Source organism: Mobula hypostoma, chromosome 8 (genome assembly GCF_963921235.1).
Source record: "Mobula hypostoma chromosome 8, sMobHyp1.1, whole genome shotgun sequence".
In the NCBI taxonomy this organism is placed as follows: domain Eukaryota; kingdom Metazoa; phylum Chordata; class Chondrichthyes; order Myliobatiformes; family Myliobatidae; genus Mobula; species Mobula hypostoma.
Window position 1 is genome coordinate 36,309,476 of NC_086104.1, and position 16,425 is coordinate 36,325,900.

Sequence of the window (16,425 nt, forward strand, 5' to 3'; positions counted from 1 at the left end):
CTAGTGATGGCCAAGGCATTATGAGGAATCCGCTGCTCTTCAGATAATGGTTTTGCAGGTGGTTACATCCATTTTAAAGGACAGAGACGGGCTTCATTTTAATATTTCATGTGAAACATGACAAAATCAGTGTAGACTGTGCACTAAAATCACAAAAGTCATAGTCACAAGATTCTGCAGATGCTGGAAATCTTGAGCAACACAGTCAAAATGCTGGAGTAACTCAGCAAGTCAGACAGCACTTTTAGAGAGAAGTAAGCCTTAATGTCGGGTTTTGGCCCAAAACATTGATTATCCATTTCCTTCCATTTTGTATATGTTACTTATGATCTCAGAAGTGAGTCCAGAGTTTTTAGGCTGGTTTAGAGCTGAGAGTCATGGTCGATACAATGGAATGGTGGCATCAGCAAGTTGTGGAAGTTTTTGGTGATTTCGCTAATATTTCTTTTATGGTAAACAGATTATATGAGTATTAATTGCCATTTAACAGGAACTTGCTTTGTGTCATATGGCCACTTCATTTGCTTGTATCAAGCAATGGACTTCGAAGTTTGACATTTGATTAGTGCACTAAAACATTACATAAATTTGAAAAAACTTTCAATAACATACTTTTAAAGGTAGTTACTGTACGTACAATACTGTGCAAAAGTTAGGCACATGTAAAAAAATTCTGTAAAGCGAAGAAGTTTTCAAATATTTTTTGATATTTAGTTTATAAATATTAAAAATTACTATAAAGCACAATAAACAGTAAAAAACTAATTTAAATTAATATTTGGTGTGACCACCCTTTGCCTTTTAAACTGAATTAATTTCCATTGGCACACTGTCATGCAGTGTTATAAGAAAATTAGCTGCTAGGTTGTTCCAAGTATTTTGGCGAACTTGCCAGAGTCTTGCTTGCTTCTGTCTCTCCTGGTAATTCCAGACAGCTGCCATGATGTTGAGGTCATGGCTCTGTGGAAACCATACTAAAAACTCCTGGGTGCCTAAGACTTTTGCCCAATACTGTACATCAACCATTTATCCATCTCTGGTTCATATTATGTAACTTGTTTGTGCTAGCATGTGGTAGATTAGTACTGGAAGATCTGAACGAAATTAATTTTTCAATATATTTCAATAGAGATTGTTAAATTTTAGAGTTTGAGTAGCAAATTTCCGAGGTACATGACCATACACATACAGATTGGTCTTGTTTATTTCTTACTTCATTTTTTTTAAAAAACTGAACCATGAAGATATTCCCTTTTTTTTAATAAGAAATTGTTCAATTTGGTAAAAGTAGCTGTGTATGTTCAAAAGGCGCAGTCGACGTTTCAGGCCAAGACCCTTCGTCAGAACTAACTGAAGGAAGAGTGAGTAAGGGATTTGAAAGCTGGAGGGGGAGGGGGAGATGCAAAATGATAGGAGAAGACAGGAGGGGGAGGGATAGAGCCGAGAGCTGGACAGGTGATAGGCAAAAGGGGATACGAGAGGATCATGGGACAGGAGGTCTGGGAAGAAAGACGGGGGGGGGTGACCCAGAGGATGGGCAAGAGGTATATTCAGAGGGACAGAGGGAGAAAAAGGAGAGTGAGAGAAAGAATGTGTGCATAAAAAAGAGTAACAGATGGGGTACGAGGGGGAGGTGGGGCCTAGCGGAAGTTAGAGAAGTCAATGTTCATGCCATCAGGTTGGAGGCTACCCATACGGAATATAAGGTGTTGTTCCTCCAACCTGAGTGTGGCTTCATCTTTACAGTAGAGGAGGCCGTGGATAGACATGTCAGAATGGGAATGGGATGTGGAATTAAAATGTGTGGCCACTGGGAGATCCTGCTTTCTCTGGCGGACAGAGCGTAGATGTTCAGCGAAGCGGTCTCCCAGTCTGCGTCGGGTTTCACCAATATATAAAAGGCCACATCGGGAGCACCGGACGCAGTATATCACCCCAGTCGACTCACAGGTGAAGTGATGCCTCACCTGGAAGGACTGTTTGGGGCCCTGAATGGTGGTAAGGGAGGAAGTGTAAGGGCATGTGTAGCACTTGTTCCGCTTACACGGATAAGTGCCAGGAGGGAGATCAGTGGGGAGGGATGGGGGGGACGAATGGACAAGGGAGTTGTGTAGGGAGCGATCCCTGCGGAATGCAGGGGGGGGAGGGAAAGATGTGCTTAGTGGTGGGATCCCGTTGGAGGTGGCGGAAGTTATGGAGAATAATATGTTGGACCTGGAGGCTGGTGGGGTGGTAGGTGAGGACCAGAGGAACCCTATTCCTAGTGGGGTGGTGGGAGGATGGAGTGAGAGCAGATGTACATGAAATGGGGGAGGTGCGTTTAAGAGCAGAGTTGATAGTGGAGGAAGGGAAGCCCCTTTCTTTAAAAAATGAAGACATCTCCCTCGTCCTAGAATGAAAAGCCTCATCCTGAGAGCAGATGCGGCGGAGACGGAGGAATTGCGAGAAGGGGATGGCGTTTTTGCAAGAGACAGGGTGAGAAGAGGAATAGTCCAGATAGCTGTGAGAGTCAGTAGGCTTACAGTAGACATCAGTGGATAAGCTGTCTCCAGAGACAGAGACAGAAAGATCTAGAAAGGGGAGGGAGGTGTTGGAAATGGACCAGGTAAACTTGAGGGCAGGGTGAAAGTTGGAGGCAAAGTTAATAAAGTCAACGAGTTCTGCATGCGTGCAGGAAGCAGCGCCAATGCAGTCGTCGATGTAGCGAAGGAAAAGTGGGGGACAGATACCAGAATAGGCACGGAACATAGATTGTTCCACAAACCCAACAAAAAGGCAGGCATAGCTAGGACCCATACGGATGCCCATAGCTACACCTTTAGTTTAGACCACCATTCAGGGCCCCAAACAGTCCTTCCAGGTGAGGCATCACTTCACCTGTGAGTCGACTGGGGTGATATACTGTGTCCGGTGCTCCCGATGTGGCCTTTTATATATTGGTGAGACCCGACGCAGACTGGGAGACTGCTTTGCTGAACATCTACGCTCTGTCCGCCAGAGAAAGCAGGATCTCCCAGTGGCCACACATTTTAATTCCACATCCCATTCCCATTCTGACGTGTCTATCCACGGCCTCCTCTACCGTAAAGATGAAGCCACACTCAGGTTGGAGGAACAACACCTTATATTCCGTCTGGGTAGCCTCCAACCTGTTGGCATGAACATCGACTTCTCTAACTTCCGCTAAGGCCCCACCTCCCCCTCGTACCCCATCTGTTACTCATTCTTATGCACACATTCTTTCTCTCACTCTCCTTTTTCTCCCTCTATCCCTCTGAATACACCTCTTGCCCATCCTCTGGGTCACCCCCCCCCCCTTGTCTTTCTTCCCGGACCTCCTGTCCCATGATCCTCTCGTATCCCCTTTTGCCTATCACCTGTCCAGCTCTTGGCTCTATCCCTCCCCCTCCTGTCTTCTCCTATCATTTTGCATCTCCCCCTCCCCCTCCAGCTTTCAAATCCCTTACTCACTCTTCCTCCAGTTAGTCCTGACGAAGGGTCTCGGCCTGAAACGTCAACTGCGCCTCTTCCTATAGATGCTGCTTGGCCTGCTGCGTTCACCAGCAACTTTGATGTATGTTGCTTGAATTTCCAGCATCTGCAGAATTCCTGTTGTTTGTGTATGTTCAAATATTGCTTTGGAAATTAGGATCATTTGCAAGTTCTTTCTTGATTAATTATAGGTGTTATCAAACTTACTAATTCCACCTATTCCATTGGTGAAGGGAATATAAGGTAGATGGTGCTGAGAGTATATTGTTGTTCAACCTAGAACTTGCAAGGGGACTATTTAGTGCATCAGCCCATCCAACTCACAGTTCAGCAACGCCATCAGTTACACTCCGTCCCTTGTTATTCATCTGGTTTGCATACCATTTCAGTGTGCTACCTCTCTCCCTGCCTTGAGGAGCTTTCTGAAAATCCAAAGCATTTTTTTTTCCCTTCTTCCCCACCAAATTTGTTTTTGTAATAGTTACCGCGGCAAAGGCTGGTAAATTTCAGGCAACATGACATGGCATATTATTAAAAGGAGTATTCAACCAAGACATCAAATTGCATTGAATTGAGAACTAGACAGGGATAATTGTTTCTCAGTACTTTGGAGAGGTCTGTTGTAGAATTTGTATTATTTTTCGTGATCTTTGATACGAGTCTCATGATCAAAAGAATAGTACCTTTTTTAAAAAAAAGAGAAAGGGCTACTATGTTACCAGATGGTCAGTGTTGATTTAGATCAAGTTATAAATTTAACCTTGCGAAAGGGTACATTCAGTATCATGCTGTCAAATCCTGTTTACTTTCAACGTTAGATAAAACTAACCAATCAACAATGCTAACTTTCTGACAGCTGCTAATTAATTATATTTTTTAAATGTATAATGCTGCAAAGTTAGTGTAGCAGCTTAGGTAATGCTTTATAGCACCAGCGATAAGGTTTCAATTTCTGCCGATGTCTGTAAGGAGCTTGTACGTTCTCCCCGAGACCATATGGGTTTTCTCCCCCATTCGAAAGACGTACGGGTCAGTAAGTGTGGGCTTGCTATGTTGACACTGGTAGCATGGTGATACTTGTGAGCTGCCCCCTGCACGTCCTGGGACTGTGTTGGTTGTTGACACAAATGTCACGTTTCATTGTGTTTCGGTATACATGTGACATAGCTAATTTTTTTCTTCTTATTAGCATGCACTGAACCAACAGCCATTGTTGACTTTAGGTGAAGGGAAATCAAAACTCTGTAATAAAGATTTAAGTTTGCATAGCTGGCCTTGTCCTTTGTCTACTGCTTTTATTCCAGCTTGTGACGGTTATGAAAAGCCAGCTCGTTTGAATACTAATCCGAAAACAGAAACATTTTGTGCATGAGTTAGTTTTCAGTGTCTTAGGATATCACTTTTGGAATTTTAATGTTTAGAGCCTAACCTGCAGCATTGTGTGCAACAGACATCGTCACAATTCATTAAACACTGTAATTACTTTTAGTTGGACGTCTCACTCTTTTGTTTACCTCCTTAAATTAACTTCAAGCAATTGCTCAAGAATTATCACATATTTGTTTGCTGCCGTGATTGGAATGGCAATAAATTAACCACAGGTTGTCAGTGCTGCCAATAACTCATTGATACCTTTTTTTCATTTATGAAGGCATTTCATTTACTGCAGTCCTGCTATGACTCAAAACAAAGGACCAATTCAAGTCTTCACCAAGAGCTGAATGACATCATTGGCTGCACGAGAGCCAAAATATGGTTGGCAACGAGGTAAGTTTGAATTTCAATCTAAGTCAGTACTAAATAAGGAGTAATTTAGTTTTTATATATAAGCCAGAGGTATATTTAGATTCTTGGTTAAAAATTAAAGCTGTTTGCTTGTGTATTTTTGCAAATTCTTCATCATCTATCTAAGTGTTGGCAGATTTAATGGTACCATTTCTTTTTCCTTTCATGGGTTTTATATTAGTTGTCACAGTTCACACCCAAAATGGAAAACAGTTTCTTTAGATCTGGGTCTTGTAAAGTCCTTAGCATATCCACATGGATTTATTTCACTATTAAGACAAAATAACCAAGTATGCTCTCTTTGCCTATGTAGTTACAATTCCTGAAGTCATTTTAGGGATCTTGAATTTCACTTTAATTTCATTGAAAAAGTAACTTGGATTTATGTGACATCTTCAGTACAGTAAACATCCTGAAGCCTTTTGCAACAATTATTAAACAAAATTTGACATTGAGTGCAATGGCAAGAGATAGTAGGCACATCAAACCCACACAGAATAATCTAGTCAGTCTCGTTTCCCAACTTTCTTCTTATTGCCCAAACAAGCTTTTGTTTGACAAGTTTCTAACCATTTCCTTTGAAAGTGACAGTTCAACTTACTTCGAACACCCTTTCAGACAGTGAATTCCATATCATTCACTTGTTGATTGCAGGCAACTAAACCATGTCAGCACTGAATAGTAAGTCCTTGTAACTTCAGCACTAATTAGAGGTGTCCTCTAATCCACTCAAAATTAGACGACACGTGTATAAATTTAGGAAGCTTCCAATAATATGACCAGAGATGGGAAGTTTTCCATTAAATTAGAATAGATTCCCACGAATATAGCTAGACTATCTTCCGGGTATACATGCCTGTATACCTGGAAAACCACCACAAAGCTCTAAAGCTTTGAAAATAACTAAGTATGCAGTACAGGTCATGGTAACAAGTGGACTAGGACACATGTCAATTCAAACTGTAGATGCATCCAACATGTGAGTTGCTTTACATGAGAACACATAATGTAGTTTCTGACAGTGATGAATATAGAAATAATTTAAACAATCTGAATGATAAAAGCATAAGAAAGTCAGAGGGAAGACACACAAAATGCTGGAGGAATTCAGCAGGCCAGGCAACATCTATGGAAAAGAGAACAGTCAACGTTTTGGGCCGAGGCCCTTCATCAGCACTGGGGAGAAAAAGATGAGGAGTCAGAGTAAGACTCTTTCTTACTTTCTTACTCTGAAGCCTCATCTTTTTTCCAGTCCTGATGAAGGGTCTCAGCCCAAAACATGGACCGTACTCTTTTTAATAGATGCTGCCTGACCTGCTGAGTTTCTCCGGTATGTTGTGTATGTTGCTTGGGTTTCTAGCATCTGCAGATTTTCTCTTGCTTGAGATAGTCAAAGGAATTGGGATATGCTCTTTTAAAAATAAGTCTTAAATCGTACATATTATCATATCAATGCAAATAGTTTCCAGTGCCTTCAGCAGGTTTTAGACAATTTATTAATGCAGTCTGATGGTAAAAACCAAAGGAAGAGGCCAACAAGTATCACCCACCAGATACTTCTGTGTCCATTCAGGCAAGGGATCTATCGATGTCAAAGTGGTTTGTGATTGCTCTGTTGCAAGCCATGTGTTTTCCTTAAGACCATAAGACATAGGAGCAGAATTAGGCTATTCAGCCCATCAAGTTTGCTCCACCATTCCATCATGGTGTTTCATTCATTTGGTGCATGGTAACGCAAAGACCTCCATTGCCAGCACATTAATAAACCGAAAACTGTATAAGTCTTAGAACATATGTTAAGCTTGCCAGGTATAGGATTTTCATAACAGCTGAATAAATTAAGAAGTGGATTGAAAAGAGTAGATATAATGATGTTGGCATATTTACAGGCCCCACTGACCAATGGAATGTGCTTTATTGAGAAAAAAAAATATTTATTTTAACTAATGATGAATTGATACCCTGGAGTTTCATTTTGTCACCTTTGTGAGCCACACTCACATCCCCATCTACATCAACGGAGCTGTAGTGGAGCGTGTATCAAGCTTCAACTTCCTTGGTGTCCACATTTCCGATGATCTCACCTGGTCCCTGAACTCCTCCATCCTGATCAAAAAGACGCAACAGCACCTTTATTTCCTGTGGAGCATCAGGAAAGCTCACCTCTGTCCCAGGATACTGACGGACTTTTACCGCTGTACCATTGAGAGCATACTCACCAAATGCATCTCAGTGTGGTGTGGCAATTGTCCCGTATCGGACCGCAAAGCACTCCAGCGTGTGGTGAAAACTGCCCAGCGGATTATCGGCACCCAATTGCCCACCATTGAGAGCATCTACCATAAACGCTGCTTAGGCAGGGTGAAAAGCATTATCAAGGATGCATCTCACCCTAACCATGGACTTTTTACTCTCCTCCCATCCGGTAGGCGCTACAGGAGCCTCTGCTCCTGCAATAGCAAACACAGGAAGAGCTTCTTCCCTGAGGCTGTGACCCTGCTGAACCTCACATCACAGCGCTAAGCAGTATTGCACCCATATTGTACTGTCTCAGTACTTTTACATTTGTGTGCTGTAGCACCTACTTTTTATTCGCAGTTATTTTGTAAATAACACTGTTCTTTGCATTTTTGGTCAGATGCTAACTGCATTTCATTGGCTTGTATCTGTACTCAGCACAATGACAATAAAGTTGAATCTAATGTAATCTAATCTACTCTAATCATGGGGAATTCTGAATGTTCTGCTGAAAAGCTGTTAGCAGTGGCTTCAAAGGCTGAGTGGCCTGCTCGCATTTAAAGGGCAGTAATTTCAACGTATAAAAATGTAAAAACAGCCTGTTATATTTTTTTTAAATTTTAGATAACCAAGATTTGGATTATCTACTTTATACTTTATACTTCATTGTTGCCAAACAATTGATACTAGAACGTACAATCATCACAGCGATATTTGATTCTGTGCTTCCCGCTCCCTGGATTACAAATTGTTTTACTAATTTACTGGATTACTAATGTTTAACACTTTAAAAAGAACTGGAGTGGTAAATTAATAGAATACTTGTCCCTACTTTCTCTTTCTAAATTTCAAGTTTTTTTCCTCCACTACATAATATTTTTAGATCTGTCAAATGGAGCGATTTTTGGGGGAAAAAATAGTGTACCATAATGCTTACAACCAGGTTACTGCTTTACTGCAAAGTGGGAGCAGTATTTTGGATCCAATGCCAAGGACTGTGGATTTGTTACATGATAAATTCTAATAAGGTACTTTATATAAAAAAAAGTCAAGCTAAGCCCTTTAAGCCTCCAGTTACAGATCAAAGCCCTTTTCATTGTGAATGAAAGTTAAAATATGTTTAGTGAAGTCATGTGTGCCAGAAAGTTCAAAGTATGACTCTGGTACCATTTTAACAACTGTGCAGGGTTTAACTTCAACTCGGTGCAAGTAATTTGCTGGAAAACTGAAGGAAACATCTGTCTAGTATCACTTGTAGCCTTTGGCTTCTTTGTGTATTATTTTTGGAAGCATGAATTCACGTTATCAAAGCCTGTTTTGCCTTGGGATATAATTCATACAAGTGTTCTGTGCTGGCCTTTTGTATATTATCAGAAAATAAGCCCAGTGTCTTTCTAATTCTGAGAGCTTGAGATTTATACACATGCAGATGGGACAAGCTGTGCTTTCTTTATAAATCTTTTATGAATAATTTAGTTCAATGAGGGGGGAAAAGAACTTGCACAGTGTAAGTCCATGCTGCACAAGGAAAATCTGAGGGGAAAGAAAAGGTAGTTGCACTTCCACAAGGTGAGAAATAAACTATCTTTGGCTCAGAGGAACAAACCTCATTCCAAAGCTGCAAAATATATATGGGGCTGAATCCAACAAGTCAATAAATAGGAAGAGAAAATATTGTCGTAAAAGAAGAACAGAATGAGCAAAAGCATGTTGATATGATGAGCAATTCATTTTTTAAATTTTGTTTTCTGAATAATCTGCATTAATATTCTGCTTTTTATAGTTCATGATTTTGAAGCTAATTAAATAAAATCCCAAAACACATAAGCATCCCCAGGCAATTCCCAGTTCCTCTCCACAAATCATTTGCCTCAGAAGGCTTCATTTTCTTGGGCATTTATAAGTTTAAAGTAGAGGAAATAACTTTTTCCACTGAATCATTTTTGGCTCCTTAACAGGGTGAATCAAACTGAATGTGCATGAGGGTAAAAGTGAACAGTGATTTGTGTTCTTCTGCAGGGATTCATCCTGAAACCTTGGCAGTTCCTTTCCCTCCGCAGATGCTGAGTTCCTCCAGCAGGTTCTTTTGATAGCATTGCCCAAAAGTGGAAATATCTTGAAGCTGGTCTAACTAATACTTTTCAATCGTTGTTTCTTTAAACTTGATAGTTTTTGGTTCCTATTTATTAGGCTCTCATTCACTATTTCAACAGATGGTTTGAATCTCTGCCACACTGTTCATTTTTACCCTTTATCATCTTCCATTGTGGTTATATTTTTATGTATGTTATCGTATAATATTTACATTAGAGTTACTGTCCAGTTCATTAGCGTGCATTCTAAATGGATGCAGTCCTCCTGATCTAATGAGAGATGGGTGTCATTAATGATGCAGTCGTGGTTTGACATCTGGAGCTAACTGCACTTGACATTAATCCCCCAAAAGAGACAGGAAAGAGTTTGTTGTTTACCAGATGAATATTGGGAACATTCATTCTAGCTCATGGTGTGTTAAGTAGACAGAAGGGTGCCTGGTGTTCCGCCAAAGAGCGGCAGGTTGCCTCTGACAGATTTAGGACAGACTCTTACAGAGCATTTGGGAGCCTGATTTGAAACTTATCTGAAGGCTGGGAAACTGATTGTAGAAAGTAAGCAGAAGCTGCGGTAAGTGACACTTACAACCATACTTGTGAGCCTGGGGGAACAGAACACTGAATCACAGATCCTTGTGAAGCAAGTGGTCAATTTCCAGCCTCCCAGTTACTGGCTGGAGCTTCCTTTTCAATCAGCCCCTCACCCTCCATCTCTCAGAATAGCAAAACAATTGAAGAGCAGGTGACGTTGTTCAAATGCCCATCTGCATAAATCTTGGCATGATATTTCTGGCATTGCTTGATGTACATGAGGTAGAATTGGCAATGATCAAAATCTTTGTGGTGTTGTCCTTGAAGGTCGCCTGGCCCGTCTCTCATGCAGCCACTGAACTGGAAGTGCAGTCCCTGGTTCCTTCTTCCATTCCCTGATTCCTAGCCACACAACTTACAGCAATGTAGAGTGGCTTCTTGCCAACAATCCCTTTAAGGGATGGAGCCCTGTCTATTTGCTGCTGGCTCAGTGCAGGTGCCTGAGCAGAATCAAACTTGACTATGAGTGCAGCTTCCTTATTAGGAAAGATTGTCCTATGAAACCATGTTATGCTATTGTACTATGACTGCAATAAAAAATAGTGATCCTAATATTACTATATGGAGCGGAGTGGGTCAACCTCAATTTGATATCTTAATTAAGTCAATATTTATAAGGCCATTGTTTTTTAAAGTGTTCCACTTGCAGCGATGTTGTCTGAGAGGCAGAAAAAAAATCATATAAGAAGGTTCTTCTTTCTTGGAGCAATGAAGTAGGAATGAATGCTGAACTGGTTATTCTGTCTGCTGAATAATGTAATGCACTAAAGGAGAAGAATGGTGTCGGTTCATTATTTTCTATAATGGCACAAAAAAAAATGTTTTTCCTATTGAACCAAGGAAAATCTGGTTATAAATCTTGCTCTCTCCATGCTGAAGAATACAGCACATTAATAGTTACATTAATTGTTCAAACTAACCCTTTCCTTATCCAGTGGAAACTCAGTTCATATTCAAATAGGCTGAAGAAATGCATATGCAGATGTGCAGTTAATCGGAGCTGGGCTACAATCCAAGAATGGGGTTTCATTTTTATAGAAATGTGTTAGCTTATGGAAATAATGGGTGCCACTGACTCCATGTGTCAATTGACAACCAATGCCTTTAAGAACGGTATAGTAAATTGATTCACTGAACCACTGTATTGTACTTAAACATAAACCTGCTGTGGTAGCTGCTGGTCCTAGGTTACAGATATACATAAGGATGCGTTCTTCATTGTTTGCTCTTTTTACAGTGATGATGCCAATGAAAATTAGCACTATTACAACGAATCTAAAATATGGCTTGCTTGGAATCTAAAATCCTGGAACCTAAAGTAGTCAAGTTGTTTTGATACTCCCATTGTATAAATAAATGCACTAATTTCCTTGCCTGAAATCTTTAATATTACTTTTAGAGTCATAGAGTCTTACAGCACAGAAAACAGGCCCTTCATCCCAACTGTGCCAAGCCAACCAAGATGCCATCTAAACTAGTCCCATTTGCCCACATTTGACCGTTCCCCCTCTGAATATTACCAATCCAAAGGTCCTTCAATCTGTCCAAAGGTCCTTTAAATGCTGTTATTGTACCTCCTTAACCACTTCCTCTGGCAACTCATTCCATTTACATACCTGTTTCTGTGTAGAAAAGGTTCTGATTAAATCTTTTCCCTCTCACCCTAAACCTGTGCCCTGTAGTTCTGTTCTATAATTCATCTTCCATAGTGCAGAAATATTTCATATTGTGTGTTCCAATAGTTTTTCTTCTTTTCTGTAGCTTGCTCTCAACTATTTTTTCCACATTTTAACTTGTATCTTCAATAATGTTTTTTACAGTAAATGTGACCGGGGCTATGATAAGGTGTCATTTTGCCACAACCCAAAGAAATTGTATAACCAAATAAGAATACAGAAATGTAGTATGAATGTTACTTAAACAGGGGCATACATCAATAGGTTGCATTCATCTCTGCTTAAACGGCTAGGTTCATAATGGCAGTGTACAGAATGTATAGAAATGTATGTAAATTGTAATGTACACTAACATACAAGCCAGAATACAAGGAAGAAAGTAATTTCCTTGCACCAGTTTGCCATGAGTTATCACTTATACTCCCAACTCAAAACCGGCACATTGGAACATGGGTCCAGAGCCTCAGATACTGAGGACATCAATTCAGTGGAGAGGATTTTCTTGGTTGTTGTGTTAGCTACCTCATATTTCTCTCTAAGTTCCAGAATGAGATTGCCTATTGCTTGAAGTTTCTATTGCTGTTACTTGTGGGAATAGGAAATTTGAAAATAAGTAAATACAGTATTGTACAAAAGTTTTTGGTTCAACGTCCATTTAGGAATTGAAGGCAATGGGGAAGAAACTGTTCTTGAATTGCAGAGTGTGTGCATTCAGGCTTCTGTACCTCCTTCCTGGCAGTAGCAGTGAAGAGAAGGCACATCCTGGGTAGTGGGGTCCTTAATGGTGGTCACCACCTTTCTAAGGCACTGCTCCTTGAAGATGTCTTGGATACTACGGAGGTTAGTTCCCATGATGGAGCTGACTAATTTTACAAACTTCTGCAACTTACTTTGATCTTGTGCAGTACCCCTCCGCTCCCTACCTTCATACCAGACGGTGATGCAACCAGTCAGAATGCTCTCCATGATATATTTGTAGAAATTTTAAAGTGTTTTAATTGACAACACCGTCTTGCCTTCTTTATAGCTGCATCAATATGTTGTGTCCAGGTTAGGTCCTCAGAGATAGTATGACGTGCAGGATCTTGACATTGCTCACTCTCTCCACTTCTGGTCCCTCTATGAAGATTGGTTTGTGTTCCCTCAACTTAACCCTTCCTGGAGTCCACAGTCAGCTCTTTGATCTTGCTGACGTCATGTGCAAGGTAGTTGCTGCAATACCACTCAACTAGCTGGTATATCTTGCTCCTGTCCGCCCTCTCATCACCATCTGAAATTCTGTCAGCAATGGTTGTATCACCAGCAAACTTACAGATATCATTGTCAGCTATGCCTAGCCACACAGCCGTAGGTGTAGAGAGAGTAGAGCAGTGGGCTAAACGTACACCCCTGTGATGCACCAGTGTTGATTGTCAGCGAGGTGGAGATGTTATTTCCAGTCCTCACAGGTTGTGGTCTTCTGGTTAGGAAGTTGACAATCCAGTTGTAGAGGGAGGTACAGAGGCCTAGGTTCTGTAGTTTTCTGATCAGGTTTAGCATCACTCACATTGTCATGATTATTTATGAAGCAGTACAGTGCAATACATAAAATTGCTATAGTACTGTGTAAAATCCTTAGGCACCCTAGCGCTATAAAAGACTTTTTAAGACTTTTGCACCATACTATATATTTTGATGAACTTAGCAAAATACAACCATTTTTATAAAACTCAACTCCTGAGAGAATTTGGTTGAATTTCCTCCAGGCTGCTTCCATGGTGCTTTGACAAAACATACTTTGACAAAAGCCATGTTGATGATTATAAATGGTAGTGGAGCAGAGGGACATGGAGGAAGTTCCTACAATGGTTGTGCAGCTTATCATGATTTTGATAAATAAACTTTCTTGGTATACTAATTGGAGAACAGATGAAACCAGTTTATGTTTGACACAGGCCTTTTTCCCCATGAATTGCAGACTCTGACGCTAGACAAGAAGCAAATTGAACTATTCATGCCGTCAAATTCTTAAATACAGAGCAAAGCTTCCTTTGTGTTACATAAATCACCATTTCTTGTACAAACGTCTCTGAATAAGATAGTTATAATATCAGTCTTGGATAGGCAAAAGGTTGATATCTTACATCAGTACAGATTGGAAATCCTTGGGCTTTTTCCTCAGGAAATCGAGGCTGTTTATGAGAGTTGGGATTTAGGGTAGATCTTAACCTAATGCTTTAAAGTTGAAAGAACAATGCTTACCCATTCTGTTCACTAGTCGGTATCAGTGAATGTCCTGAATCTTATAATTATTTTTGCTCATCATGTTTCTGCTTAGTCCTAGATCTGTCTCAGATATCTGCTGGTGAAAAGAATTTGGAAACTGATCCATATATTTTGTTAAATAATGTGATAAAACTCTACAGCCTGACTAAATTGTAACAGACTTTTGTCTTAAATGCATGCTGGACTGCTTCAATTTTAAATCCTTTGGTGATCTTGGAATAAGAAGTATCTTGTTTCTTGCTGGTAATTGTACTGAACTGCATTTGATCAAGAACAAAACTTTAAGTTGTCTTTTGTAAAGCTAACTTACAGTTTAAGTATTCTACAAATCTTGAGATGAGACTGCAGAGGGAAGAGCGTATTTTTAGCACTGATCTGGCCAGAACCATTGATGTGATTATATATGATGAAAAACAATGCAAATATAAAATCCCAGAAATGTTAATAAAAGAATTTCTGTTGAGTTGCTGAGCCATTTAATCTTTTGATCTAATTTAATTATATTTTTAATTAGCTAACTTCAAAATGGAATTTAGTGTCCTAAAGTTGCTTTTGTTCCCTGTTGCCTTACCTCACTTTGCCCTGATACCGACCCTCGAACAGAACATTTTCACATGGCTAATACAAATTCAATTTATTCTATTCATTAGTTGACAGTAGGTGACTTTCACAACCACCCATTTTACTCAGAATAAGATCAAAGTTTATATGTAATGACTGATTATTCTGATTTCTTGTTTTTTAGGCAGAATCCTTGTTTCCTTACCAGAGCAACTTTTCTTGATATCATTTCTATCCTTTGTTCTCATTTGGATATCTCAAAAACAATAGGTAAGTTTTTACCAAATCAAATGTTCACATGTTATACACTATACCGTTTTTTGAATCCTTGCCAAATGACAACGCTGGTGGTTTCTGAACAGATTTGTACTCTTTTTTTTTTACATATCAGTGCATTTTACCAGTTAATCATAGGGAATGTCTGTGACATTTTTATACATTAGAGTGCTCTTGTATGGTCTATTCTCGCAGGATATTCAAAAAAAACATGAACAACTCTTCCAGCTACTAACCATGGCAGACCAAATGCCACAGGCCAAATAGTCCACTCATGTTGATTAGCTGATATCGATGCTCAGAGAGTGGGTGTAGAGTCAACAATGAATGTATTGCAAAAGAGTCCAACATGATTTTTACAAAACACACATTCAAAGGCTAGATTTGTACTAGTACAAAGTCAAAGTGATGAGAATGTAAAGGAGAGATGCTGTAGCAATTTTTCCTTTGGCTCTGATTTAGAACCATAACTTTTCCTCGTAGTGTGGATTATCCAAAAGTCATCTGCCTTCTCACCCCTGCATGTTCACCATCCCTGTCGATATCATCTGGTTTGGATCCTAATCACCTCACTGTATCTTCAGAATTGCTTTAAGGACACACTCAATCTTTCCCTGTACATTTAAGCAACTTTCTCTGCTGCGACCTTCCTCCTCCAAACCTCTGTTAGACTCAAACCTCCTGAATCCCTTTCCCTTTTTCCATCATTAGTGACATTGCTGTTAACCTCCCAGACTTAATAATTCCATTAATAATCACTTCCTTCTTTTGTCTGAGATCCATTTTTATATCACTGATGAACTGGAAATTTCTTTCAATTAATTAGACTCTGCAAATGGAATTTTTTTGTAAAATTATTATGATGAGGAATTTGAGAGTGTGGGTATCAATGAAATAGTAGAGCAGTTACTTTAACATTGTGTTTGCCTTGATGCCATCTGTTTTACTTCAGAAAGTTTATCAGTGACCAAAGAGAGTCAGTCATATCAAGCCAATTTTTTTTTTTGCTTTGCTTTGAACATACTTTATTTTGCCCTTCCTTGTATCATGGATTTCCACGACGTTCTTTAAACTCTTCCTCTGAAGTTTTGTTTATAAAATGACTGACCTTGTCTCTTACGAACATCAATCGACTCTTGGTTTGATTGATCTCCAACAAAATTCTGATGTACTCTTACTGGCTTTTGTGTCATGATTCCACTGAGGGATTGGTACTGTTCAATTTTGCTCAAAGTTGCATTGTGCAATATCTTACCTTTTCATCATTATTTTCTGATTTTCTCAGACCTGTACAGATATCCTTATTTATATTTGAAAAACACATGGCAGCAGCAAATATTATACTGTGGTTTAGTACAAAATGTAATGATATTGTTGAACATGGTAACAGTAATCTCAAGATCTTTCTCCCACTTTTTCTCTTTACTCCTACAAAACTAATAGCACGC

The 16,425-nt window shown here is 39.7% G+C and overlaps 1 protein-coding gene across 3 annotated transcripts in view; it reads left to right on the forward strand.

Annotated features, from left to right (window-relative positions):
* The window catches only part of LOC134350466 (tRNA (32-2'-O)-methyltransferase regulator THADA-like), a 429,822-nt gene that overhangs the window by 296,732 nt on the left and 116,665 nt on the right, over window positions 1-16,425 (forward strand). For all 3 annotated transcript variants that reach the window (XM_063055680.1, XM_063055682.1, XM_063055681.1), the window contains exons 29-30: window positions 5,144-5,259; window positions 14,886-14,971. In XM_063055680.1, coding sequence (XP_062911750.1) covers window positions 5,144-5,259; window positions 14,886-14,971 — 202 coding nt within the window. The remainder of the gene's footprint in view (window positions 1-5,143; window positions 5,260-14,885; window positions 14,972-16,425) is intronic.